The following is a 27,705-nucleotide window of genomic DNA, read 5'->3' on the forward strand; positions in this document are numbered from 1 at the left end:
CACCACACCACGGCAGTGGCAAGTCATAATATTAAACACACATAGATCCTCATACCTAAAGAGACTCTTATGACTTATGATGGACATACATACTATTTACCATCTGGCGTCACATGCTTATACATTAGGTCTCGTCAGTAATAGCAGATGTCGGAAGTGCGAGTTGCAGGAAGAAACGGTTGAACACATTCCGTGTTCATGTCCGGCGCTGGCGAGGTCAAGTCTTGCCAGATCTCGCGGCAGCAATTAAGCTAGCTCCTATAGTACTCCTAGTATTTGCCAAGAGGATGGAGGTATTCTATAACATATGTACATACGTACGTAAGTATTGGTAGCTAATTGGGGTTTTCCGTTTCATCGCCAAGCGTACTTTGGGAGCACTACGGACATATTCAGTCTATTTACCGGCTAGTTCAACCTAACCAAACCTTCCTACTTCGCCGGCTTCTAGCGTATTCTGATATTCCATCATCACCCCGTTTTATATGCATACATTTGACTTTAGTATCGTGGTGATGGGTTCTCTATCCACCACCTCAAACCTGCCCTCTCGCCTGGGCATTAAGCTCCCAATCTACTGACATCCAGCTTTGGGTATATATCTGCCCACAGACACATCAGTCATCCTTTAAAGGACGGCTGGAGTCTCAGCATTACCTCTATCCACTTCGCTTCCGTGCTTTCTGTTTTTGGCATATAACCACTACCCTTTTGCTGATTGGGAGCTTTCGAGATACATAGTTACTTCCTATCGAACTTATCGCCTTCCGCTCATATCTGCTTCTTTTTTTCGCCCGAAGCTTTTTCCTTTTATACCCTTTGCAGTACTTCTTTTTAATTTCTCAAATATAATGTATTTAAAACTATGGCGCTAAAACCTCCTTTTCGAGCAGGTTTTCCAACCAAGATTAATCACTCAGAATCTTATAATATAGATGAGGAGAATAGAAGTTCGAAGACGTTACTCAGTCGCAAGCTAGGGAAGAAGAAACTCTACAGCTGATGAGTCGTACGTGCGGAGCGAAGTCACAGTCCGCGAAGGAGCGTAAAACGTGTCCAAACGGAAAAGAAGAGAAGAAAAGGGAACGACAAAAAGTGCCCTCTCACAGTACCGGGCGTCATTATGAATTGTCCGGCGCCTAGAAGCCTTGGTTTTGATCCAATCGATCGGGAGAGTGTGTGCTTAACGTGTGCCCGCGAGGCCGTAGAAGTATGTAGAAGGCAGTTCGCTGAAAAGAGATTTGCCATAGAAACTCCCGGTTTAAGCAAATCTAATGGTTTTCCTTAGTAACGTAGATCCAGCTAAGAACGTAAGGATGAATTGATCTAGTACCCCAGCGGGTAAGGGGGTCAGAATATACCCGCGGTAGGTATGCCTGTCGTAAGAGGCGACTAAAATACCAGATTCAAGGGGTGTAGCGCAACCCTTCAGGTTGCCAGCGCAATATATAGCTTCTCCAAACCCAATTGTCAACCTCACCTATTCGCGGCGAATCCTGTTTCACTAACAGACGAGACTCTGGCGTCCCCAAGCTCCTCATGGAACTTGAGGGTGGGGGGGAGGGGATGGCCTGAAGGTTTAATGTGGCCACATAAATCGTTCCCGAGATGGTCGGGCTAGCACCTTAATGGTGCTGTGGTACCGGAGCGTACCGGATCTGTATCCGGCAAAGGACCATCACATCGATAACACTCCCCAAAGCCTTCGGTGAGCAACCTTATAGCTACAACAACAACAACATGAATTGATCTAGCACACGCCAAATTTTCGTAATCTGAAAACTCACTCAGCTGCCCTCGTATATAAAACGAATTTTTGATTGGTCTATTTGCTCAATTTTATTACCCTCAATTTTTGGTATAAGATCGCATGCATCACAACGTGTCTACCGAAAAGTGCATACATGCAAACAAGTCACATAAATGTAATCTTATGCATTTATTTTGAATTGAAGATGAACTCTTCCCCAAATAGCGAGTGAGCCTTCGCATCTCTCATAATCACATGCATATGTATATACATACATATGTATACATGTTGGTGATGCAAACAGGTTTCACGCTATTTACGAGTATATGAATTTTTGATTTCTTTTGTTGTCGCATATCATTTGTCGCTGTGGCTGTTGCTCTGTTCTCAACAAAGCGAACCTTGATCGACAACAATATTGTACCTTTGTCGCCTCAGCTCTCTATATGATCGTACTTTATGTACCCATTTTTATTGCCTGCGCATTATATTATCAGGGGTCATTTTCTCGAAGTGTCTCTCTATATCGCCACTGTTTGCGTTAATTCTTCCATTGAATATTTTTGGTGTTGTCCTCCGTTCGATGAAAAGGTTGGCCGCTTGCTGCCTGCATTCGATCAATCTCGTGCGGCCTACCTTTGCTTTTTAATGTGTGTGTGTGTGTATGGGCTGTATAAACATGCGTGTATTTGTGCATGATTGGTATTTTATTATGTGCATCTTGCAGTGCATTTAGTTGATTGGCGACCTTTGATATCGAAGCATCGTTTGCTACAGACGTGCGTGTTTTGTTGTTTAATATCAAAGAGATCTCATTTATGGATCTTTAATTCGATTTCGTCTTTTTTTCGGTAGCTGAGAGGACTGCAGGTGTAATTAATACGGTTATAAAGAGACCGATTTTTACTTTGTGCGATTAACTCTGTATTATTACTTTAAAGCTGTGATGTTATAATTTTCCACGTGTGAAAAGATTTATAAAGTGGGAACAATAAAAAATAGAAATAAATTCGGCATACATTTTTTTAAGAAAAAAATAAAACAAAATATACATAATTTTGTTTATACTTTTTTTTCGTTCGTTGATTTTGGAAGAGCGCTGATGCAATCATGTTAATCTCAGACGATCAAATACAAGAGGTAAAGTGGAAAATGCAGTGAGAGAATTTTTTTTATTGTAAAGACCAACAACATAAATTAAGAAATATAGAATTATTTACCTCTCGAATTTTTAGGAAGTGGATATTCGTCCGGAAAAAAATGTTTGCCGTCCAGAAAGCACACAACAAAAGAAAAAAAAAGAGAAAAATGTGTATGCTGAATGTTTTATCGAATTTATAGTTAGTGCCGATATTGCCAAATTTTTAAATACCAGATAAGCAAGTTAAAGGTCTAACCTGTGTTAAAGAAATAGCACATAAAATAAATGGAGAATTTATAGTATCCTTTTGAGCTTTGCTGTCCCCTTCACATAGTCGTTTAGTAGGCATACTTTTAGGGGGGGGGGGGGGGCAACAGCTCCTCTAGCAAACAAAGCTACATTTAAGCGAAATTTCATGACTTTTGGATGCCTATCACAATAGTTTTTTTACTAAGATAGATACAATTTAAATAATTAAGCATACTGGCTGTTATAGCGAGTTTGATCCTGCCAATGATTTCTTCAGATAACTTTGTATTGAAAAAAAAAAAAAAGTTTCCAAAGAGGTCTTTGGCATGATCGAAATGGCTATATATAGCCAATATCGGAAAAATCGAGTTACAGGAATATCGGCACTTTCACAGCTCTAGCCTAAACTGTGTCTCGTTATCAGTATTTACTCATTAAAATACTCACCTTTGTGTAATAAAATTTTGTAGCAAAACTCTCTAAACAGTAAGGAAAAAAAACGAAAAAAAAATTATAATTTAGTGAAAACTGTTTTAAAGTGAATAGTGCTTGTGTTTGCTGCAGGATGGTAAGCCACTTTTGAATCGAATCGGCGTCTGAGCAAAGCCGCCGGTTTATCAAAAAATTTGTTTAAATATCCAATGCGAAACCGGTCAAAATGTCAACCCAGGATTGGTTCAAAATAAAAATTTGCTAAAGCTTGATGTGTACATTATCCGTGGTCCGAATCTTGAGGTCTCCCAGTAGCGGCCAATTATCGATTATAATTTCTAAGTCGTTTCGCTGTCGCAGAAAACCCACTTTTAGAGTTTTTTCGATTTTGGAAAAGCTATTTTGTTTACTTGTAGAAGCTGCTAACTTCACTTTTCATTCAAAACGACAGAATCGCTTAAAATTACTAAAAACTAAAAAAAAAACAGCTAATTCCAAAATTTTATGAAAAGCTGCTAGCTCCATATATTTTCAATACATTGTGAAATTTCAACCATTCATTCAATTGTTTTTTCGTTCTACTGTAAAATTTTGCAGCACGTAGTTAGAAGCTTTTATCGCGGCGTCGACGTTAGGTAAATACATACATTTCTGACTTCTACTCTCCTCTTGCCGTTTCTTTTATCCAACACCCTTTATTCTTCTAAATCTATTCTTAAACCGCTCTCCTTTCTTTAACTCTCTATTTTGCTCTCCCTCGTCTCTCGTCGCCTCCCCCTCTCCCCACCGTTCACTCTTTCTTCTCCATTCAATCTGGTTCGCCCGACCATGTCGGAAACGATTTGGTATGACCACATGAAATCTTCTAGGCCATCCCGCCCACATACTTCCTATGAAAATGAGGAACTTGGGGTCGCCAGAGCCTCCACTAGGTGCAGTTCAGTTGGATTGGATAAGCTGTATATTGCGCTGGCAACCCCTTGAAAGGGTTGCGCTATACAACCCCTTGAATCGATTTGGTATTTAAGTCGCCTCTTACGACAGGCATACCTGCCGCGTCTATATTCTTATATAATATATTAAAATAACTATTGAAGAAAAAATAATATACTTGGTATTATGTGACGCTTGTTAATGATGTTCTCTTGCGGTACTCGCTCTGCCAATGTAGAAGTACATATTAAGTACATACATTCATTTGTACGTATGTATATGTAACTGTACTTAAAAATAAATCATAAATTGTCAACACAATTTTGTAATTTAGTAGGTGAATGTACATACATACATAAAACATACAAACATATAATGTACATATGTATATACTCAGCAATAGAAAAATACAAAAACTCGGCGCACAGTTTTGTGATATTACCTGCATGTTTATGTACACCTGTGTGCACAAAAATAGCAGCAAAAAATATTAAAATTTTTAACAATAGCTCATCCTTCCTAAATCCATTTTGAAACCACTTTCAAGCAAAGTTTTTGAAGGTCGTCATGAATATTCCCAATTTATGAAACTTTTTGGGTATGTGGTCCAATGAATTTTAAAACAGCTGTTTGGCACCTTTTACACGCAAAATTCAAAACATTCATTTTTTATAAAAAAAATAGTACTCTTTAAAAACTACGTGCTCAAAACCTTTCTAAAAACTCTAAGTATACATTTTGAAAATTTGCCGAAAATTTTCAAGAACTTCTCTAATTTTTCGCAAAATTTCTGAAAGTAACGACAAAAAAATTAATAAAATAGAAAAATTTACTCAAAATATGTGTTAATAGTCTTGCTGTTATTTTTTTTCACACAAGTGTAGTTGCTTACTTATTTGCAAAATATAATGCTCAGAAATATTTGTTATCGATTTTGCATATTACTATTAATTTCTCAAAGGGTCGTGAAACTTTTTTCCGATGTTTGTTGGCAATTCCGTACCTGCGCTGCGAAGTGGCTCATAGAGACACAATAGAGGTGGATGGTTGGCGCAAGGGTGCTCAAATGTGTACACCGATGGTTCCGTAGTAATGAGAGGAGTTGGGTCTGCGGTAAACTGGGCCGATCCGGCACAAGTTGCCAGATGACTATAGCGTTTTTCCGGGTGGAACTAGTAGCCGAAATAATCCAAGGCGGTAGAAACATAAAATGAAAATAGCTTTAACCGTAGCAGCGTCAACTTTTATATTAATAGCCAAGCAGCAATTAAAGGAAAGAATCGAGATCGGATTTTATAAAATATGTCCTGATTTTTAATAGGGCTTTTCATTTTGATCGTTAAACAAACTTCTGCCAACACTACGGACTCATTCAGTCTATGTAAGGTCCTTACGGACCGGCCAGCTCAACCTAATATATTTGAGAAATGGAAAATTTTTTGTGAAATATTTTTAACCGTTTTTTCAAATACATTTGCCCTTTTCTCAAATTCAAGTGGAAAAAGCTGTAGTTTATGAATAATATTTTTATAGTGAAACCATCATCCCTGTCAAAATTTCACTGCACTGAACTGCACGTACGCATGGATTCATGAGCCAAAAACATTTTTATTTTATTAAATATTTTAATTAAAAATTTAGGGCTTCATTCGCCTCCAAACAATTTCGTCTATCAATGGTACTCTATCATTTTCATTCGGCCCATACGCGTTTCTTACTTTATGCCAATCAGAAAGGCGAAAGCAATTGTCAAATGATATGTTGCCATCGTTTAACATAGTGCAAATACACTAGCGATTCGTCTCTGAGGCGAAACGAACGTTCGTTTCGTAATAGAGAATGAGGCCCTTAAACAACATCAGGACTGAAAAGGCAACAGATTTTTTGAATTTGTATATCTTGCAAATTACTTCAAAGCCCTTTCTCCCGCACTCCTGCTATGATCAATTCAATGCTGATACTATTTTGATCAGAATTTTACTGGACTTATTTAACAAATTTTTCACACATACATATATCATACAATTTTCAATATTCATGTGCCGTCGGCTTCTCAAATGAAAACTAAATCTGAAACTTCTATACATAGCTTTTCTATTTTTGACTTCAATATGATCTAAATTAATTTTTTTTTAATTAACAATTTTTTTTTTTTAGTTTATTGTACATTCAAACTTGGTTTAGTTAATTTTTAAATATTTATATATTTTTTATACTCAGCGTGCTTTGCACACAGAGTATATTAACTTTGATTGGATAACGGTTGGTTGTACAGGTATAAAGGAATCGAGATAGATATAGACTTCCATATATCAAAATCATCAGTAAAAAAACTTGATTGAGCCATGTCCGTCTGTCCGTCCGTCCGTCCATCCATCCGTCTGTACGTCTGTCCGTTAACGCGATAAATTGAGTCAATATTGAGATATCTTCACCAAATTTGGTACACGAGCTTATCTGGACCCAGAATAGATTGGTTTTGAAAATGAGCGAAATCGGATGATAACCACGCCCACTTTTTTATATATATTACATTTGGAAAACACAAAAAACCTGATTATTTAGGAAGTAATACACCTAGAATGTTGAAATTTGGCGTGTGGAATGATATTGAGACTCTTGATAAAAATTAAAAAAAATTTTTTAAAATGGGCGTGGCACCGTTCACTTGTGATAAAATCAATTTTACAAATATTATTAATCATAAATCAAAAATCGTTAAACCTATGGAAACAAACTTGGGCAGAGAGGTTGCCTTTACTATGAGGAATACTTTGAAGAAAAAGTAACGAAATCGGTAAGGGCCACGCCCACTTTTATATAAAAGATTTTTAAAAGGGTCGTAAACGAAAATAAAAAGCTATAACTCTGCGAAAAAAAGCTTTGTATCAATAGAATTTTACTTTTTAAATTGAATTATAACATTAAATTGGAAAACACTAAAATTTTTGAAAATGGGTGTGACACCGCCCCTTTTATGACTAAGCTATTTTCTATGTTTCGGGAGCCATAACTCGAAGGAAAGTTAACGGATCGCAATGAAATTGTGTACATTTATTTTCCTTAAAGCAGAAAATATTTCTAGTAAAACTGGACGGGATCGGTTAAAGACCACGGCAAGTTAGATGTAAAACAAGTTTAAAAGGGTCGTAGACTAGAAAAATAAGCTATAAGTTAGCAAAAAATAGTTTTTAATCAATGATATTTCACTTAACAAGTTTTACTGTAAGAGGAAATGAGGAGACATTTTTCTTTTAAACGTGCGGTGCCATGTGTTATGTAGAAAAGTAATTTATCTGAAACGAAATGTACAATTGAAGCTCACGCTGAGTATATAATGTTCGGTTACACCCGAACTTAAACACCTGTACTTGTTTTGGCATCAATATGAGCTAAATAAACTTTTTTTTTTTAAACAATTTTTGTTGTTATATCGGCCTACTGATTTGTAAGATGGCGGTTTTGAATCGAGCTCAAGGCCTAACAATAATTATTTTATCATTATTATTGTTATGATAGATTTTTTCTTAATTGAAAAAATAATTAAATTAGAATAGAAGAAAGAAAAAATTTAGACAACTGCCAAAGCTCGTTGTATAGATCCATTTCGGGAACTGCTAACTTCCTTCATCGGCAACGTTTAGGCGCCGCTGCTACAACCACCATTCAGCCATCACAGCGGTTTTTTGTTTGTCTTCATTATTCCTACTTCAATTCTGGTTCTTGCCAATTGGTATTCACAGCACTGCGACATCTGTTGCACTCTGGACTTGTTTGATGGCAATGATGGCATAGTATCATAGTTTATTGACACTTTTTCGCGTGCTCTGGGATGCCTAAACGTTGCCGATGAAGGAATTTAAATTAGGCTTGGTCAGTGATAGCAGATGTAGGAAGTGCGGGTTGGAGGAGGAAACGATCGAGCACGTTCTGTGCTCGTACCCTGCACTTGCCAGGCTAAGACTCCAGCTATTAGGAGTGATATAGCTGTCAGATCTAGAAGCAGCAAGTGGCTTAAGTCCTAGGAAGCTTCTACTATTTACCAAGAGGACGGAGTTATTTTATAACATAGGTCCTGGTTTTTGATAGTGTTTTCAGTTTGGTCGTTAAAACAAACTTCTGGTAACACTGCGGACTCAATCAGTCTATGTGAGGTCCTCATGGACCGGCCAGTTCAACCTGACCTAATCTTTACAATTGCTTCCTTTACAAGTCGCTAATAATCGACATAATTTATTGTATGTACATCTCTCTTGTCCCACAAAAATGTCAAGCTAATTGTGATTACAAGATTATCAATGCGTTTGAGTACATAATTATCTAAATGTCTACACGTTCTAATAAAGATAAGCTACTCAAAATATTTACCCTCGAAGAAGTAAGCAATTCAATATGGTACCTTTGGTTAGGAGCGAGAAAATATAAAGCATCAACCACTTCCATCGTTAGATTCATTGAAAGCAATCAACACGCTCTTGTTCATTCACACATTTTTTCATTCCAAACTTCAGCATTGGCATCATCCAGTAAAATTTGTAAATAACACATACTGCAAAACAAACATACATACATAGATACAAAGGTTATTATGAGAGTTGAATATAAGAGCGTTAAGCGCCTATCAACCCCAAAGGACAATGAAACATACACACAATAAAATGAATGAAAAGGTGAGGGGCGCTTGCGTAGACAAAAAACAAGAAAAGCAAAAAATGTGTTCAATCAATTGTAAAGCCTCTCGTATTTGAAGGGATGTTAAGGGCACAGAAGGTTAAAGGCGCATATACAACCAAAATATATATCTCGTTTTGGAATCGTGTCAGCCTGTGTGTGTGTGTGTTTGTGGCAGGCGGGCGGTCTCATTTGATTTCGATGCCATTGCTTACTGCAATATTTTGATGCTGATGTGAACAATTTTTTGTTTACAAATAATTCAGACCTTTTTATTAGTTTTTATTTTTCTTGCTACTGGGGTTGGCTGATTGGTTGTATCTATCGCACATTTTGTTGCATGCTTCTTATACATACATACATACATACAAGTAAATGCTTGCAACACCACAGGTGTGACGACCAAAAAAAAGGTTAGCGTACAATAAAAAAAACCTTTTCTCTTTGTGAATGAAAATGCAATTGTTAGATGTTTGGATTTTCGAGTTGTATAGAGTAGCGTAGTATTTAATAGCGATATCAATAGCGCGCGCCAAAAAAGGCGTGAATTGCAAAGTTGTTGTTAATGTTGTTATGCCGGTTGCTATAAGCGTTTTGAAATAGGGGTTGTATACATACTCATACATAAGCATACCCCCTCTGTTGGAGATCACTACTTACGTATGTATGTATGTATGTATAAGCAACACCATATTTTTTCTTCTAGCTAGTTAGAAATAACTGCTCTCCCTGCCTGTTGTCTAATGAGCGTTATATTGGGTATTGGCTGTGGTTGCATTAACGGCAGCATTAAAATTGAGTTGAGGTGCGAAATTAGGGGTTATAGCTCGTGATGTGCTAATTTTGATCTTTGAGGTCAAGATGCTCTTAACGCTTGTTTCGTTTCGTATGTATTTTCGTTTGTTGATTTGATCATTGTGGTTTTAGGGAAATGATGTTTGCATGTGTTGTTGTTTATGTTGTTGTATGTATTTCATGAAATTTTTTATTTAACACTGCAGCTAATGTGCATTTATCATTATTATTTTTTTACTTTATTTTGCAGCTTTACGAGATCAATGATGATCCCAAAAGGAAGGAATTTCTAGATGAGCTGTTTTCGTTTATGCAAAAAAGAGGTAAGTACAAAATAAAAATCTAGCCATGACTATTATAAATTAAAACATGTGAGAATAGCACACAGTTTTTTTTGAAAATCTTATCAAATAATAAGGTAGACTAGCAAATCTAGCAAATCGCAATACATATACGAATTTAAAAAATAGGTCGGCTCCTGGTCCACTTTCCGAATAAAATGTTTCTGAGATATCAAATCAAGATGTATCCTTGTACCGGATTTAGGACGAATCGCACTTTAAATTCGATTTTTTGGAATAGATCGATCCTTGGTCCAGTTCCTGGAAAGGAAATTAGGAAAACGAACCAAATTGAGGATGTATAGCATTATCAAATCCCCTTGAATATAACACACAATTTTTCTTCAAACTCGGTTCGGTCGTTTAGGTCCAATCACATGCACAGTAGAAATGTATATAATAGGCCGGGTCGATTTGTGGGGAGGCAAAAAAATCGCCCAGTGCTCTGTGAAAATCATATTCTAGGGATCAAAATAAGAAACTTTGCCGAAGGAACTATACCTCTAAAACGAATTCTGATGCCCCCCCCCCCCCCCCTCCCCCTTTGGGTCGTAGAAGCAAATTTTGAAAAATCCCACTTTGAAATGCCTATGTTTTTTCTTTTTGGAGTTTATTTTTCTCTTTAGAAATTTATTTAGTCAGAACATATGTAAATGAAAAAATGAATTTAACTTAGTAGTAGAAAAGAAATTAAAAAAAATTATTAGAAATTAGCGTTTTTACAACCCCCTTTTAAAACCAAGGCATCACTGTGATGCATTTGCATGTCGTAAACATAGTTGTGTGGGTTTTTTATTCAACCGTTTTAAAAAATGAAGGTATCACTATGACACAATTGCGGATCGTAAAATTGCTTATGTTGTTTTTTTTAAGCCACCACAAGACACAGCAGGTAGAATTGAAATTGCCCCTACCCAAAAGTTCGACCCAAAGGGGGGGACATCAGAATTCGTTTTAGATGTATGGTTCCTTCGGCAAAGTTTCTTATTTTGATCCCTACACTCAGAGAAAAACGCCGTTCTAAAATCCAGCACCACCGGACTCAATTCAAGCGTTTCATGTTCTTACTTTTTTGTTCTTGAAAAACGAACGACCTGTTCTTAAAACAGCAACCTTGTTCTTGAACTGACACCATTTTCTTGAAAAGAGAACGGCTGGTCTTAAAATATGAACAAATGTTCTATTAATGAGAACGATGTTCTTAAATTAAGCCCAAGAAAAAAAACCGGTACAATTCGTGTGCACTACAATGTTAAATACAACATTTGGCACCATCTATCGAGCAGTTGTAGTGGCCCAGCGGCTATGATGTTGCGCTTGCGAATTTGTGGCGCGAGTTCAATCGCCGTCAAACTGTGAATTTTTTTTTAAAAAAATTTTGTTCTATTTTTTTTCACTCTTATTTTTCGTTCAGTTCCATTCACATATGCACAGGTAGTTCTCAAACTTGTTATGAAATGTTTTAAGTATATATGCAGATTACATCTTCAAATAAGAATAATTTCTCAATAAGAGAAATGTATGAGAAAATGCTTATTATGCATTTTTTCTTAAAATTTTGACTTTTAATAACAATTTTTTTTTGTTATAAATATTTTTTATTTATGACAAAAAAATTATTTTTAATAAAAAATAAATAAATATATTTTAAAAAATACTTTCCCCTCCCACCAAAGATCAAGCACGAACCGTTCTTAAATTGAGACCGAAAAATGTTAAATCGACCCCAAAGCGTTCTCGAAGCGTGAGAACGAAAAATCCTAAATCAAGCCCAAGTAGTGCTTGAAATGAGCACAGAAGGTTCACATATCAATACCAAAGTGGTCATAAAATACGAACGGTGTGCTTGGAAAAACCGTTCTTAAAACAAGCCCATCGGTCACGAGTTAAGAAAAAACATACTTAACAGACTTTTGTCAACGAATGTTCTTAATTTTGAACTTGTTTCGTTCGTTTTAGAACGATTTTTTCTCTGAGTGTAGAATACGATTTTCACAGAGCAATGAGCGATTTTTAAATCGACCCGCCCTAGTATATAACTATAAAGGTTATATTAAAAAGGGATGGGGGCCACGCCTATTTACAAAAATCTTTGAATCTTGAAATCTTTGGTCGTACTCTGCACACCATTTCACTACTGAGGTGGTATAACAGTATAATTTATTTATATACCGTAAAGATGTTAATTTTTTTTGTTAATATTACACTTACACACATTTTTTTTGAGTGGTGTGGTCGCCCATTTTCCATATTTCTATTTTGCTCCATAAACCCACTGAATGTTTAAATATCCGTGTGTAAAAGTAAACACAGCGTACTAAAATTAAGCTAAAATGTAAGGTAAGACTATATTACAGAAACGGGCTCGAAAATTATCTCTTAATAGTAAAAAAAAAAAATCCTAAGCAGATCAAAATAATCTTAAAATTATCCTGAAAACAATTCCGAAACAGTAAAAAAATGGGCCCCGAAAATTTATTCCGAAATTACATTGGCATTGTGCCGAATTGCTCCCTAAAGATACCCTATGATCCCGAAATGATCACGAAATAATCCTGAATTTATCCTGAACATAATATTGAAATTAATCCCAATTGATCATAAAAAAATCATGAAATGAACCCAATAAGACCCGAAGCAATCCCGAAGCTGTGTCGAAATAATCCGGGAACAATTGAGATGATCCTTAAAATAGATTCTTATCGTTCTGAAAACCATTCGCGAATGGTTCCAAAATGATGTCGAAATAGGATTGATTTATCCAAAGAATATTTCATAGTTTTTTTTTTATAAATTATTATTGGCCTTTAATCTTTAAATTTATTAAACTATTTTATGGGCTCCAGGCCTTATCCACATAAAAACACAGTGTATATATTTTATATTTGTATTTTCATTTTGTATTCCATTCGATATTTCGACTTCAGTCTGAAGTATGTTATATACTCAATTGTTCCTGATGATGACTTCAGACTGAAGTCGAAATATCGAATAGAATACAAAATGAAAATACAAATATAAAATATATACACTGTGTTTTTATTTGGAGAAGACCTCGAGCTCATAAAATAGTGTAATACATTCCATAGTTATTCACATTTTAAAAACAAAATTAAAAAGACCCATAGACCAAAAATAGCAGGTCTCGCTAGGAATAGGAAAATTAATGTGGAAATCGGTTTGTTCACATGTAGATGTTTAGTTTCCACTGAAGGCTATCTAGAAATCGTCTGCTTTAAAATAAATACAAATTTTAATTTATGGGGGAATATTAAATGTAAGCGTAAGTGTATGTAGATACTACGCTGTATCTAATGTGGTATCAATATATAACGGTTTTTATGGCTGTGTTATCGACGAGGCATAAACCAGTTATCGATTTGTTACGAAGTGTAATAGATTTTTATCGATAGCAAGGATTATACATGAGCTAGCGGTTTTTTAGTGACGAGCTATCTATTTGTGTTCGTAAAGTTATTAATTATTTATCGGAGAGTTATCGATATGTTATAAAAACGTCATCGATATGCTACTGATTTCTTAAAGAAAAGCTATCGACCTACTACCAAAACAGTTTTCGTTTTGCTACCAAAAATGTATCGAAAAATTGTCGATTATTTACCGAAAAGTTATCTATATATTATCACAAGCTTATCGAAAAGTTATTGATTTGATATAAAAAATCATACAATTTTTTTTGAAGTGATCGATTCCATACCGAAAAAGTATTACCGATTTGCTATCGGCGCCTCATTGACTTGACAGATAACGGTAAAACTTTAATATAAAATCGATGACAAATCTCTAACCCGTTCTTTAACAAGCTGATAAGAAACCAACAAGCAGCCGATAACACGGTGATAACAAGCCTATAACAAACCGATAATTTGACGTTAATTATTCGCTCTCGTTAATAAGCCGATAATAGAACAATAACTTGGCAGTATCGGTTATAACCGATAACAATCCGACGAAACTCTTCTCAAAAATCCCAAAATTATTTGTTTCTGGTACTCGATCTTTACGAGTACGTAGTACTCACGCATTTTTTCTACCACCGGTTCGGGTGCTGAGGTAATATTTTAGCAGCCATTGTATTGAAAAAATCGATAAATTCATGACTGTTCCCTATTATAATTTATTGATTGACATATTTCAATTAAAAAGCCTCGTTCGTCGCCTCGTTCGTCGCCTCGTTGATATTTCTGAATTTATTATTTCTATTTTTTTTGAATATCAAATTAATTTACTTTTCAACATTTACCAAAGCTAAAGCATAGGCATCAAACATACTTAGTACAAAAGTAGATAGTATCTATGTTCACCACATATGTATGTAATACGCTTGTTTGTTATTTTAGTAAAAATTTTTCTGTGAATTCTTGCGCTCATAATCAATCAACGCAAAATGTGCGACTATGCCAACGCCATATTAGAATGGTCTTTCCGTTGCGGTATTCCGACTGACTGTCTAGCACTCCTTTACTACTTCATATATGTACATATGTACACCTCAAGCCAATTCCTTTAGTTTATTCCCGCATTTGCACACATCTCTCCCTACATAGAAATTTGAATGCAATGCATTTGGGGTGTTCGCGTGTGTGTGCCGGTTTCGAATGGTAGATAATCGGTGGAGTAAAATTTCCACGCCACAAAATTTCAATAACTGAAAAGTATGTCCGATTGTGCGCTAGGCTGGCATGAAGCTTCAAATATTGGTGTAGGCATTTTTTTCTTTTGATTTTCTATTTATTTACATACTACTTTGTTACGGTACCACACATTGTGTGTACTTAGTCACTAAGTTAACGTTTTATTCCTTGATTTTTCATGTGTAGTACGCGCCAGACGTTTGCTGCCATCTCACAATCGTCAAAATAACGTCAAGTTGCCGTCAGTGAACTTTGTGACAGATTAAAATCCATTAAGTTGTCATGTCAAATATGAAAAATTCAATTTCAAATATTAATGTGTAATGAGGAAGGGCCCGTCTGGTGGGTGTAAATATGACTATGTAGAATATGGAGAAAAGGATGTGTGCAGACATTTGGAGGTTGTACGTTTTCTTTGGGGGGAAAACAGGCAAACTGTATCTGGTTGGTTGTGTACGTAGACATAAAAAAATACCGCTAGCTTTTAAAAGGGTGACGATATTGAATGGAAATTACCGATTCGTCAGCCATTTTAAGATTGCTCTAAAAATATCGTGATCGGCTATTCAAGTTTATATTTATTTTAATTTTATGTATTTTAAGAATATATTTTTTAGGTTTATATACCTATTACGCCATGCTATGCTATGTACGTCTTATGTTCTCGTGTTTTTTAATTATTAAATTTAATATTTCGTTTAGGCTCACACGAATATTTAGTAGAAATAAAAAGAAAAATTAATGTTGTAACTGAACCACATGAATTCATGTCGTGTTAATAGCTACATGTGTACTGCGGGTACCTTATTTCATAAGACCTATACTCACTCACACGTGTAGTATGTAAGGTAATACACGCATACAAAAATTTAGTTTAAATAATAAACTTTATTGCTTTTGTTCTCACTTTGCGCAAAAACCTTTAAACAATCATGATATATGCATATCAACGTATGCACATATATTTAGATATAAATATATTTAGGCCTCTGTTAGCGTGTCGAGTTACGCTGTAACCCTACCAAATACCGGTACATGCTAGAGATGTTACGAATGTCAGATTTTTGCTATTGCTTTGAAATAATGTTGAGAAAGATAAAGCAGCATCAGAGGCTAACGCTAATATAACTGGACTAAGTAGTCAAGCTTATTTAACTATAAAACTTTAGTAACAGTTGTTGGCCCCTGCGCGGGCGCCAAATATCATCTTGAAGGTTAAGTTGTCAATAAAAATTTCTTTACGTGGTAAAAAGACTCGTATTCTTCTACTGTAACTTAAAAAGCTAAATTTACCTTCACTCAAGAAAAAAAACAAAACCCATCAGAATATAAACAAGTAAGGACGGGACTGTCTTCGGCTGTGCCGAAGACCTTATACCTTTCATGAATGGGGATGAACAATAATCTTATCCCATTCGTAATCTCCAAATAATGCGCTGTATTAGATAAGAAATATATAGTGAACATATGTACATACCTAAACGATTTCAAGGTAAACATAAAAAATGGCAAATATGGGATATATATTATATATAGTTCCAATCGAAATGATTTTTACAGGAAATCGTCTATGATATATTAGAATATATATCACCAAGTTTCACGTTTTTATATTGGAAACTAAGAGAGAAATGGCCAAACATCTTTCTATCTGAACGATATATACTATATACATATAGCTCCGATCAATGTGATTTACCAGGAAATCTTCTATGATATATTAGAATAAATATCACCAAGTTTAACGTTTTTATATTGGAAATTAAGGGAGAAATTGCGATCGGTTGTATGGGATATATGCTATATATAGCTCCGATCAAAGTGATTTTTTCAGAAAATCTTCTATGATATATTAGAATATATATCACCGAGTTTCCCGTTTATACTTTCTAAATTGCGGCAGGAATGACCAAAATCGTCTTATCTGAACGATCAGTTGTATGGGAGATATATGTTATAGTGGTCCGATCCTACCGGATCCGACAAATGTCTAATATAATACAAGAATACGTCCTTGTGCCCAATTTCATTGCGATATCTCAAAATTTGAGGGACTATTTTGCGTTCAAACAGACAGACGGACGGACGGACGGACATGGTTATATCAACTCAGTTCGTCGCCCTGATCAATTCGGTATACTTAATAGTGAGTCTATCTTCTATATTTCTCAACGTTACAAACATCAGACCAAAGTTAATATACAATTTCACGTTCATGAAAGGTATAAAAACGGCGTTCATAGAAATTCGTTTCTAAATTCAGTATACGACTTTTTTTTATAACAAAGAAAGTGTCCATCCATGTAAATCAGGTTTCTCGTTTTAAGAAAAATTTCAATGTTTTGAAGAAAAAATATCTTTGGTGAAAAATTATTCCCATTTTGGAAAAGTTAATGGTTTGTTATATTTTGTTTTCGGCGTGTTATCGAAGAAGTATATACGAGCTATTTCCGAAGGTTATGGGTTCAAGGGCTGGGCCAGGCAAGTTTGAATATTTTAAAACATTTTTTTTAATGAGAAACAAGTTTTTCCAAACGGGGTCGCCCTTCGCCAGTGGTTTGGTACTCCGAGTGTATTCCTGCCATGAAAAGCTGAAAAGTGAAAATTACCGTCAAGCAAATTTGTAGGGCCCTAACTAACTACCTCGGAGGTAAATCGCGCTAAGTATTTTTTTCAAATAAGAGTTCTCGATTATCAATTTGTTAGCGAAAAACTTAATTGACAGAATTTGATAAAAAACTGCCATTGCTATTTTCATGCTCATCGCTGTTAATTCGTCTGGAATTATATGAGTTTACTGAACTTAAACCAAAAATGCAAGAATTCAAATCACGGCTTCTAGCTTTATTTTGAGTTACATTTATATACGAAAAATATCAACAAATTTTGATGGTGACGGAAATGTCAAATATATATGCGAATGCGAATATTCGCAACATCCCTTATACATACATCTGCTACTTATATTAAAATATAAAAGTTTATGTTTTTTGCATTATTTTTGTGGTTAAGACCGTTTAATATCCGTACGAAAAACATTAAAGTTTTCGATTAATGCCTTTGTACGAGCATATTTTTGCATGATGCAGTTGGGCATGCTTATCTACATTAAAGTACTTATGTACATATGTATGTATGCCACAAGTGATGTAATGATGAAAACTCACTCAATCCATCTACCATATATTCATTCATCCATCCATCCTTCCATCAAGTTACTTAGTTGGTGAAACAACCGGCCGGCCAACTAGCCAACCAGCCGAACTATTCGCCGTCCAGCACGTCACCATAATGTCGAATGCAATTTTTTATCGACTGTGACGGTGTGCAAACACATAAAATTTCGCATTTAAATTCACGACAGACAAACAAACAAACATATTTTTGCAATGTACACTTTTATGTACGTATGTACATTTGTAAAAACATATATGGGCACATAACAGTGGCGTACTATCCTTGAGGGGGTCAAGTGCGGTCGTTATAAGGAATTTGGTTTTATAGTACAACGGGTATATTGTCTTATACGAGAGGCCTGAGCTATATAGAAACGTGAAAAAAATCCAGACCAGAAGTCCCGTTACTATAAACAGGTTAAATTCTTACTTATTCAGATTGGACCGGAACATCGTTCAACAATGTATAGCATGTAGAGAACCGCCCTATCATATAGGTCATAACTTGACATGTCCACACATTAGCTGTGTTCTTTTACATGTATATACATATGGGGCATTCCATCCCATTTCGACCAATTTTGAACCGGACCCCTTTAGAATTGGCTGAAAGTTTTTATTCTTTTTCTAGCTTACGAAAGACGTTTTTCAGAAGTTTTTCAAATTTTTTCATCCAACTCAAAAAAAGTTATGAATTTAAAAAAAACACCGTTTTTGTTTTCAAAATGCTATAACTTTTTCAAAAATTGACCGTTTGGGATTTTTTTTAAATACAAAAAAAAATTTTAATGTTTTTTTTTCAATTAAATAAAAAAAAAAATTCTCGTCCCACTCCGGGATAAGTGGGGATGATTGCATAATTGATTGAAGTTTTTTATGAGAAAAAAAGGGCGAAATTCGAAAAATCTCGAAAAACCGAAAAATTACAAAAAAAAAACTTTAAAAATTTTTTTGATTTTTTTCCGAAAAGTACATTTAAAAGCAAATTTTTAAAAACAAAAAGATCCCAAACGGTCAATTTTTGAAAAAGTTATAGCATTTTGAAAACAAAAACGGTGTTTTTTTTTTTAAATTCATAACTTTTTTTGAGTTGGATGAAAAAATTTGAAAAACTTCTGAAAAACGTCTTTCGTAAGCTAGAAAAAGAAGAAAAGTTTTCAGCCAATTCTAAAGGCGTCGGGTTGAAAATTGGTCGAAATGGGATGGAATACCCCATATGCAGTTATTCGTTATACTCAGTTACAACTGAAATGTGTCTCTTCATTTTATCTCTACACTATTCTCGCAACCGATTCAGCTATAGATTATACACTATGACCAACAGAGATGCGTGTCTCCGCTATTAGGCCCAACCCGTTTTGTAGCGCGTTATTTGACCACTGCCGCGAGTATTCAATAATTGCCGTTAGATGGCTCTCCTAGACATTATCTAAGTCATAAGCGTTTTTTTACCAGCAAATTTTGATTTATATACAATTAGGAATTTTTTTTGTGATATTTTTGGATTTTTTTCTGACTGGGGTTTACGCGTATTTTTAAATGGAAAAAATCCGAAAAAAAATTTTCAAAATTCGAAATTTTGAGAGACCTTTAACTTATTTAGCTATAAAACTGCATATTCCAAAAAAATGCAAAAAACTTCAAGTAGTATTTTTCGAATTTTGGAATTTTCCAGATTCCGTTTTTGAACTATGTTGCCATAGCTTCAGTTTCAAAACTGCATATTCAAAAAATTCAGCGAACTGCAAAGAAAATTCGAAGTTTTCGAATTTTTTTTCCAAATTTTTAAATAATTTCGAAACCGTTTTTGTGAATGGATTCCACAGTTTCAGTTACAAAATTTATGGAAATTTTTTTTAAGTGATTGAATTGAGGAAAATGTATAGAAATTGCCAGTGCTATTTTCCTATTCGCTGCTGTATGTATGGGGTAAACGGCGCCACACAGTGGGAAAAATTAGGAAACTACGTTTAAAAATTCTTTGCATTTTTTTTGTAATATCAGTCTGATTTGTTTAGTTTTTTATTCTTTCAATTAAAACTTTTGAGATTTGTGTAAAAGTGAATTATTGACTCCTATTTTCAAATTTCCTTTTGTATATACAGCATTTTAAGCTTTTTTTGTGTTTAATTTGGAATAACAAAGAAAAAAATAAAATCTAGTTGAAAATAATTCCAAGTCAACACAAAATCTAAAAAATTAAGAAAGAAAAATTTTGAATATACCTAAAAAAAATTTTTTTTATAGTCCAATGAATTTATAATTAATATACAAAATAAGAGATTGTATATTCAAAATTTGCCAAAAATTACAGACAATAAAATTTCAAATGCCTGCGGATTTTTTTGTGTAAAATTTTTCTTACATTTCTGCAATTATTTCCAAGTCAACCCAAAACAAAAATAAAAGTAAAAAAAAAAATTTTGAGATGTTGAACAAATATTAGAAAAAATAAAATAAATAAAGACTCAAATAAAAAATAAAAAAAAAAAATACTAAAAAAATAAAAAATAAATATTGATATTAGAGAAAAATTGTTAAGTTTACAAACGGCGATTTTTACTAGGACATGTTTCTTAATTTCACTTCTTCATCAGCTAGCTTTTCGGAAGTTGAGCATTGAACTCGAGTCTCCAACATTCATATCAGTGCAAAGGCAGATGCCTTTAGCTACTCAGCCATATGAATGTCCCGTTGCTCGCTTTACAGTTGGTCTCTAAGAATTGCCTTTTAGTTTCTATTCCTTTTTATTCACCATTTAGGCACATACACTCTGTATGTAGTTTATTACTAATGGTGTGGATACGATTTAAGGCGCGCTTATGAAAGCTTAGTAAGATTTGTTCGCATTTTTACAGTATTTGGTTTTAATACTTCCGCTGTTACTATTATATCGATATGATCATATGTATTTAATTAGCGAAGTTTGCTAATATTGCTTTATACAATGGTTTTTGTTATTGATATTAGAGAAGCAATATGAGGAAAGCTCGCTAATTAAATACATATAAAAAATAAATAAATAAAAACCATAAAAAAAATAAAGAAAAGTTATCAAAAATACTAAAAACAAAATAAAAAATACAGTTTTTTTAAATATTTAAAATGTATTCCTTGACATTGATTTTAGTTTTGAGTTGGCCCTACAATCATTCTTTTTTCGTAAAATTTATTAAAATAAACGGGATTATATGCTACCTGCCAAATATTCCCGTTCCGTGCACATGTAATTATGTGTGTATGTAAACAAATGAAATTTAAAAAATAATTGTTTTTCCAATCCAAAATTAGTTATCTCTATTGCAAATCTCGAAAGCCTTCATTTAAAAGAAAAATTATTCAAATCGTATGGCAAATGCAGATCTTAGCGCATTTTTAACCCCAACACTAATATTTAACCACCGTCAAACCAATAAAGGTCGCTTCCCATTTCGCTCTTATATAATCCGAGTGCAAATACAAAAACTGACTTAAAATTCCTTTCCAAACATCGAAAACGAAATTATGAATCTATTATTATAACCACAATTTTTGCTTTTAGAACTTTTTTGTAGTTATCACAAGAATTTGGGAGTATATGGTGTAGTTAAGTAGAAATTTGGCACCAGCCTTCTGAAGTACATAAAAGTATATGTGGTTAGGTAAAGTAATGCGGGCTTCCTGAAGAAGGTATTAAAAATGCAGCAAAACGTTTAATTTTTATACCTTTCATGAACATGAAATGGTATATTAACTTTGGTCCGATGTTTGTAACGTTGAGAAATATAGAAGATAGACTCACCATTAAGTATACCGAATTGATCAGGGCGACGAACGGAGTTGATATAGCCATGTCCGTCTGTCCGTCCGTCCGTCTGTCTGTTTGAACGCAAACTAGTCCCTCAAATTTTGAGATACCTCAATGAAATTTGGCACAAGGATGTATTTTTGCATTATATTAGACATTTGTCGGATCCGGTAGGATCGGCCAACTATAACATATATCTCCCATACAACCGATCGTTCAGATAGAAATATTTTTGCCCATTTCTCCCTTAATTTAGGAAGTATAAAGGTAAAACTCGGTGATATATATTCTAATATATCATAGAAGATATCCTGAAAAAATCACTTTGATCGGAGCTATATATTGTTATATCCCATACAACCGATCGTTCAGATAGAAAGATTTTTAGCCATTTCTCCCTTAATTTCTAATATAAAAACGTTAAACTTGGTGATATTTATTCTAATATATCATAGAAGATTTCATAAAAAAAATCCTTTCGATCGGAGCTATATATAATATATATTCCATACAACCGATCGTTCAGATAGAAATATTTTTGCCCATTTCTCCCTTAATTTAGGAAGTATAAAGGTAAAACTCGGTGATATATATTCTAATATATCATAGAAGATATCCTGAAAAAATCACTTTGATCGGAGCTATATATTGTTATATCCCATACAACCGATCGTTCAGATAGAAAGATTTTTAGCCATTTCTCCCTTAATTTCCAATATAAAAACGTTAAACTTGGTGATATATATTCTAATGTATCATAGAAGATTTCATAAAAAAATCGTTTCGATCGGAGCTATATATAATATATATCCCATATAACCGATCGTTCTGATAGAAAGATTTTTGGCCATTTCTCCCTTAATTTAGGAAGTATAAACGTGAAACTCGGTGATATATATTTTAATATATCATAGGAGATTTTCTGAAAAAATCACTTAGATCGGAGCTATATATAGTATATATCCCATATAACCGATCGTTCAGATAAGGGGTTTTTTGCCATTTTTTATTTTATATTTATTTTAAAAATCGTTTAGGTATGTACATCTGTTCACTATATATTTCTTATCTTATACATCCGATTATTTGGAGATTACGAACGGGATAAGATTATTGTTCAGCTCCATTCAGACAGTCCCGTCCTTACTTGTTTTTAATTGCAAAAGAAATCACCATATAGCCACCTTTTTGCCATATTTATGCAATGTTGCAGCAGCAAAATCTTAAATCATTTTATCAGCTAACCGACTCACTATAAGTTGGGTTGTGGAAAAAATATAAATTTTAAAAATAAAGCAAAAAGAATCAAAAAAAAATCTAAAACAACGCGACGACAGCTACAACATTAAATAGCAAACATTAAAATGTTAAACACCGTTGAGTGAAGTTGAACAGTCAAAAGCAAGCCACACGCTCCACCATGACGTACTCACTTACACCTGCACATGTGTACATACATACACATTTGCCCACTATGACCGGAATCTTGAAAATCCTTTAGGGCAGATGGTTTACTGTTGGCCAGCAGGCAGATGGTTAAAAGGTGGGCCAATATATAACTACATCATACATATGTACGTATGGTTGTTATTGTCATCTGGGTTGGCTGCTGCAAGTTCATGTTCGGTGGGCCAATTCGCTGCAACTAACTGATGCCAATGGGCTAGAAGCAAATGACGTAGTCGCTTAAAATGCGGATTACATATAAATACATATGTTTGTATGTATTGTGTATGCATGTGCGTGTAACTAATATGTAAGCATGAAACGTAACCAAATGCCTTTTTACGATATTAATGAAATAGAAGACGGTAATGCCTTGCCGCCCTTTTAGTCCCCCATTCAACATTGGGACAGGCTCAACGCTTTCCGCTATATGTACATATTCACATACTGTTATATTCATATGTATATGTACTCTATAGCTTTATTCGCGTGTTTACATTTATTTGTCGTCACAGCAGGTAAATTCATTTGCAATATATTAAGACCGGATTTATTTTTCGTTTCCATGTTGTACTTGTAGTCTTTTTATTTTTTGTAATTCCCTCTTCGTTCTTCAAGTTGATGAGACACTTGACGTTTTTTCTGTAGAGAATTTGCTAAAATTTTTGTTCTTTTTCTTAGGCAAAAACACAGTAGCACGAATTGCAACTTTTTCGCTGCAATGAAACGAAATTCTTCCAGCGCTGTCTCGCACAGTGTTTCTTAATTTAAATTTAATTTTCGTAATCGTGTATATGTAGTTGAACTATTGGATTTTCAATCCCACGTCACAATATTGTGGAAAAAACCTTAAAATAATGCTCTGATAATTTGAGACCTTAATATTTCAATGCGAGCAAAAGTTAAAGTAAACTTTCAGGTAGGTGGAAATAGCCATAAGGTCAACTGAGTCTATGAGCACTTTAAGAAGTCATAATCATCTTTATGATCTTTTTTTGTTGGTTTTTTGGCCTTTAGTTTGTAAAAATGTTTGTAAATTGTCGAGCTCGAGGCCCTAAAATATTAGATAAATAACACACAAAAAAACTATTCATTTATTTGTATATGTTATACATTGTCGTTTTTCAATTAGAAGTCATCTTCAGGAATCGTTGGAGGTACCAGATCGACAATATATAACATATACAAATAAATAAAAAGTTGTTTGTGTGTTATTTGAAACCATGCTGATCTACAGAGATTAGACGATTTATTGAAAAAATAATTTTTTCTTTTACTATACATTCGAAAAGTTTTGAGACAGTAGATAATTTAGAGATCGGTCTGTAATTAACAATATTGTTTTTATTGCCAGTTTTGAAAATGGGAGTGATAAACGTAATTTTCCATGCATCAATGAACTCCCCTTGCGCGAGGGATTTATTAAAAAGCAGCCATAGAGGGTAGGCGATAGCAGAACTGTTTTTGAAAAGGAGAGACGACAAGCCATCAACATCAGTCTGTGATGTCAATTTTACTTGTTGAATCCCCCTTTCAACATCGTCTAAAGTGAGCTCGAGACCACCAAAATTTAACATAGTGTCACATACTTAAAAATGCAACCCTACTTGACATGAATTATTATTTATTAAATTATTCTTAAATATATCAAAACAACCTGAGACTTCAACAACAACAAAGCATACTCTTAAAATTTGCAACTTTTGTGCTGCAATTTTTTCGCACAACTTTTCCCTGCAATGACTTTTCCTTTTCCAGATGGATTTTCGAGAGGGTACATTTGATTTTAGAATTGTCAATTGGAATTTGGAAAAAAATCGTCATTTGGCTCTTAGAAACTATCAATTGGATAATAGAAAACATTGAAAAGATCAAATTTATTATTTCTGAAATCCAATTCGTGCTTTTTATGACCAATTTGAAAAAGTGAAGAACAGGCACTTGGATTTTAGACAGCGTAGATATAATTTTTTTTTGTACATTTTCTAAAATCTAATCAATATTTTCTAAAATCTAGTAGGATTTAACTAAAATCCAATTTTTGTTTTTAAAATAAAATTCTAAGTTCGAAAATCCAACCGACTATTCCAATTAACTCTTCTAAAATAAAGTAGACACTTTTTAATATCCAACTTGGAATGGTGTCGTTGAACTTACGGCTTTTTGAAACAATTTTAATTGACCTTATGGCCATTTTAGAAAAACTGAATAGCGGTAGTGCCGATATAGTTGAAATTGTAATCATTTGAATTTTGGCGTTGTGACCATTTTATATAGTCATTGCTTTAATTGAACTTGTTCTTCAAATGAAGTGTTCATGAATTGAATTGATTTTGAGGCCGATGACCTTATATTATCCCTCTAAGCTTTGATTATGTTCTTCAAATATTAGTAGTAAGATTTCTTTACAATTTAATGCTCTACAAAAATATCCATAACGGCGTAGTTGTTTCTTAAATCAACTGATGGTAGAGAAAAATTATAATTTGGCCATATCTTAAAGCTTTACTTTGAATAAGGTTGAAGCTGCCACGTGAAAGGCAGCCATTGCTTTGAGCGAAATTCGTCAGTCGTTGGTATAAACAATACGTATATGTAGGCATTGTTATTGAGTTGACTTCCTGACCATTTCAGAAAATCAGAATAGCCGTAGTGCCGATATAGTTGAAATTGTAATCATTTGGATTTTGGTGTTGTGACCATTTTATATAGTCATTGCTTTAATTGAACTTGTTCTTCAAATGAAGTGTTCATGAAGCGAATTGATGTTGGTAGGATTTCTTTATAATTTAATGCTCTACAAAAGTATCCTTAACTGCGTAGTTGTTTCTTAAATCAACTGATGGTAGAGAAAAATTATAATTTGGCCATATCTTAAAACTTAAATTTGAATACGCTTGAACATTGTGAATGATAACTAAGTGTGATATTTTCTGCATAGACGTCAAAATTCCAAAGTGGTTGGATCACCTGATTTGTATTTGATTACCGCTACCTCATTCTGTATCTCTTTCTATCATCCGCTGAAGATAGGCGCCGCCATATAGAACACCCTGTCAAAACGCTAAAAAGTAGCCATATTGAACATCCTGTCAGGCATTTGACAGATAAGATATCACACTTAGTTATCATTCACAATGCGCTTGAAGCTGCCACGCGAAAGGCAGCCATATGCAGCCGTTGCTTTGAGCGAAATTCGTCAGTCGTTGGTATTGTATTTCGGTCCTTATTCACTTAAGTAAGTATTGTTATTGTTGTTTTGTTATTGTCACATTTGTTGTCAACGTTTTTGAGGTTGCAATGTAAACACAAATAAATTAAAAGCATTCTTTAAAATAGCCAACACTTGTACATACACGCAACGCACGTATGCATGTGCATTTGAGATATAACGGCAGTAGGTATACCACAAACCGGAATCGGATTTTACAAATTTGCTCTACTAGAATTGGAACCTATATCGCTATATCTCGGTATTTTTTTCGAAAACACCCTATTTCATAATTCGGTTAAAGAAAGTTGAAGTAGGCCTTCAATTTTCTTGCTCTAAATTCTTCTTTGTTCACTCATTTTCGCCAATATTGTTCCCGAAAAAGTGTTGTACTTTTTCACATAAACTATTTGATGAATATCGATGGACCTTCACTGGATTTAATTACAAAAATTCATCATTTGGATATCGTTGGGGTTGGCTTGCATAAGTAAGGCCGTGCTTAACTATTGCGTCCATATTTTCGATGCTTCCATTTAATGTATATTTAGTTTGTTCTCAAAAATTGAAGCAGGTCTTTGTTAACACAAACTATTTTTATGCACGTAACATCCAACCAAGAATTTTCCCTTATGCGGCGATACTGAAGACTCTTGTGGAATGTTTTTTTCATTCCCACAGCTTATTAAAGTAAAAAATTCTCTTAAACTATGGCGTTCTAAATATATAAAAAAAATTTACTCGCTGCTGCTGTTTTGCCCTAAAAATTACACCACTAAGATGAGAGGAATGTTACAGTTATGAATTCCAATTTAGAATATATGAATCCGGCTCGCTTCGGATACGCATCTTCTTGTTCTAGTCCGACTGCCGCGAGTCTAGTCTATCCCCTGACAAAATTTGGTAAATAATGACTTGGTAAAATTAATAATACATCATGCATTCTGGTCTAAGAATAACACCCTATGAGCTAAAGAATTATCAATGTTTACCACAAGAAATAAAAAGTGTAGTTATGTAGCTGTAGTGACCGTAGAAACGTCGTAACAGGTAAAACACTTGCGTCGGCTTGTTTTTGCCCATAAGTGTAGGTATAGACATCTGTGCTGCAATCTTGA

General features: G+C 34.2%; 1 protein-coding gene across 2 annotated transcripts in view; it reads left to right on the forward strand.

Annotated features, from left to right (window-relative positions):
* The window catches only part of retn (retained), a 196,824-nt gene that overhangs the window by 103,593 nt on the left and 65,526 nt on the right, over positions 1-27,705 (forward strand). For both annotated transcript variants that reach the window (XM_067776303.1, XM_067776302.1), the window contains exon 6: positions 10,222-10,294. In XM_067776303.1, coding sequence (XP_067632404.1) covers positions 10,222-10,294 — 73 coding nt within the window. The remainder of the gene's footprint in view (positions 1-10,221; positions 10,295-27,705) is intronic.

The sequence above is a fragment of the Eurosta solidaginis genome, chromosome 3 (assembly GCF_040869045.1).
Source record: "Eurosta solidaginis isolate ZX-2024a chromosome 3, ASM4086904v1, whole genome shotgun sequence".
Classification (NCBI taxonomy): Eukaryota; Metazoa; Arthropoda; class Insecta; order Diptera; family Tephritidae; genus Eurosta; species Eurosta solidaginis.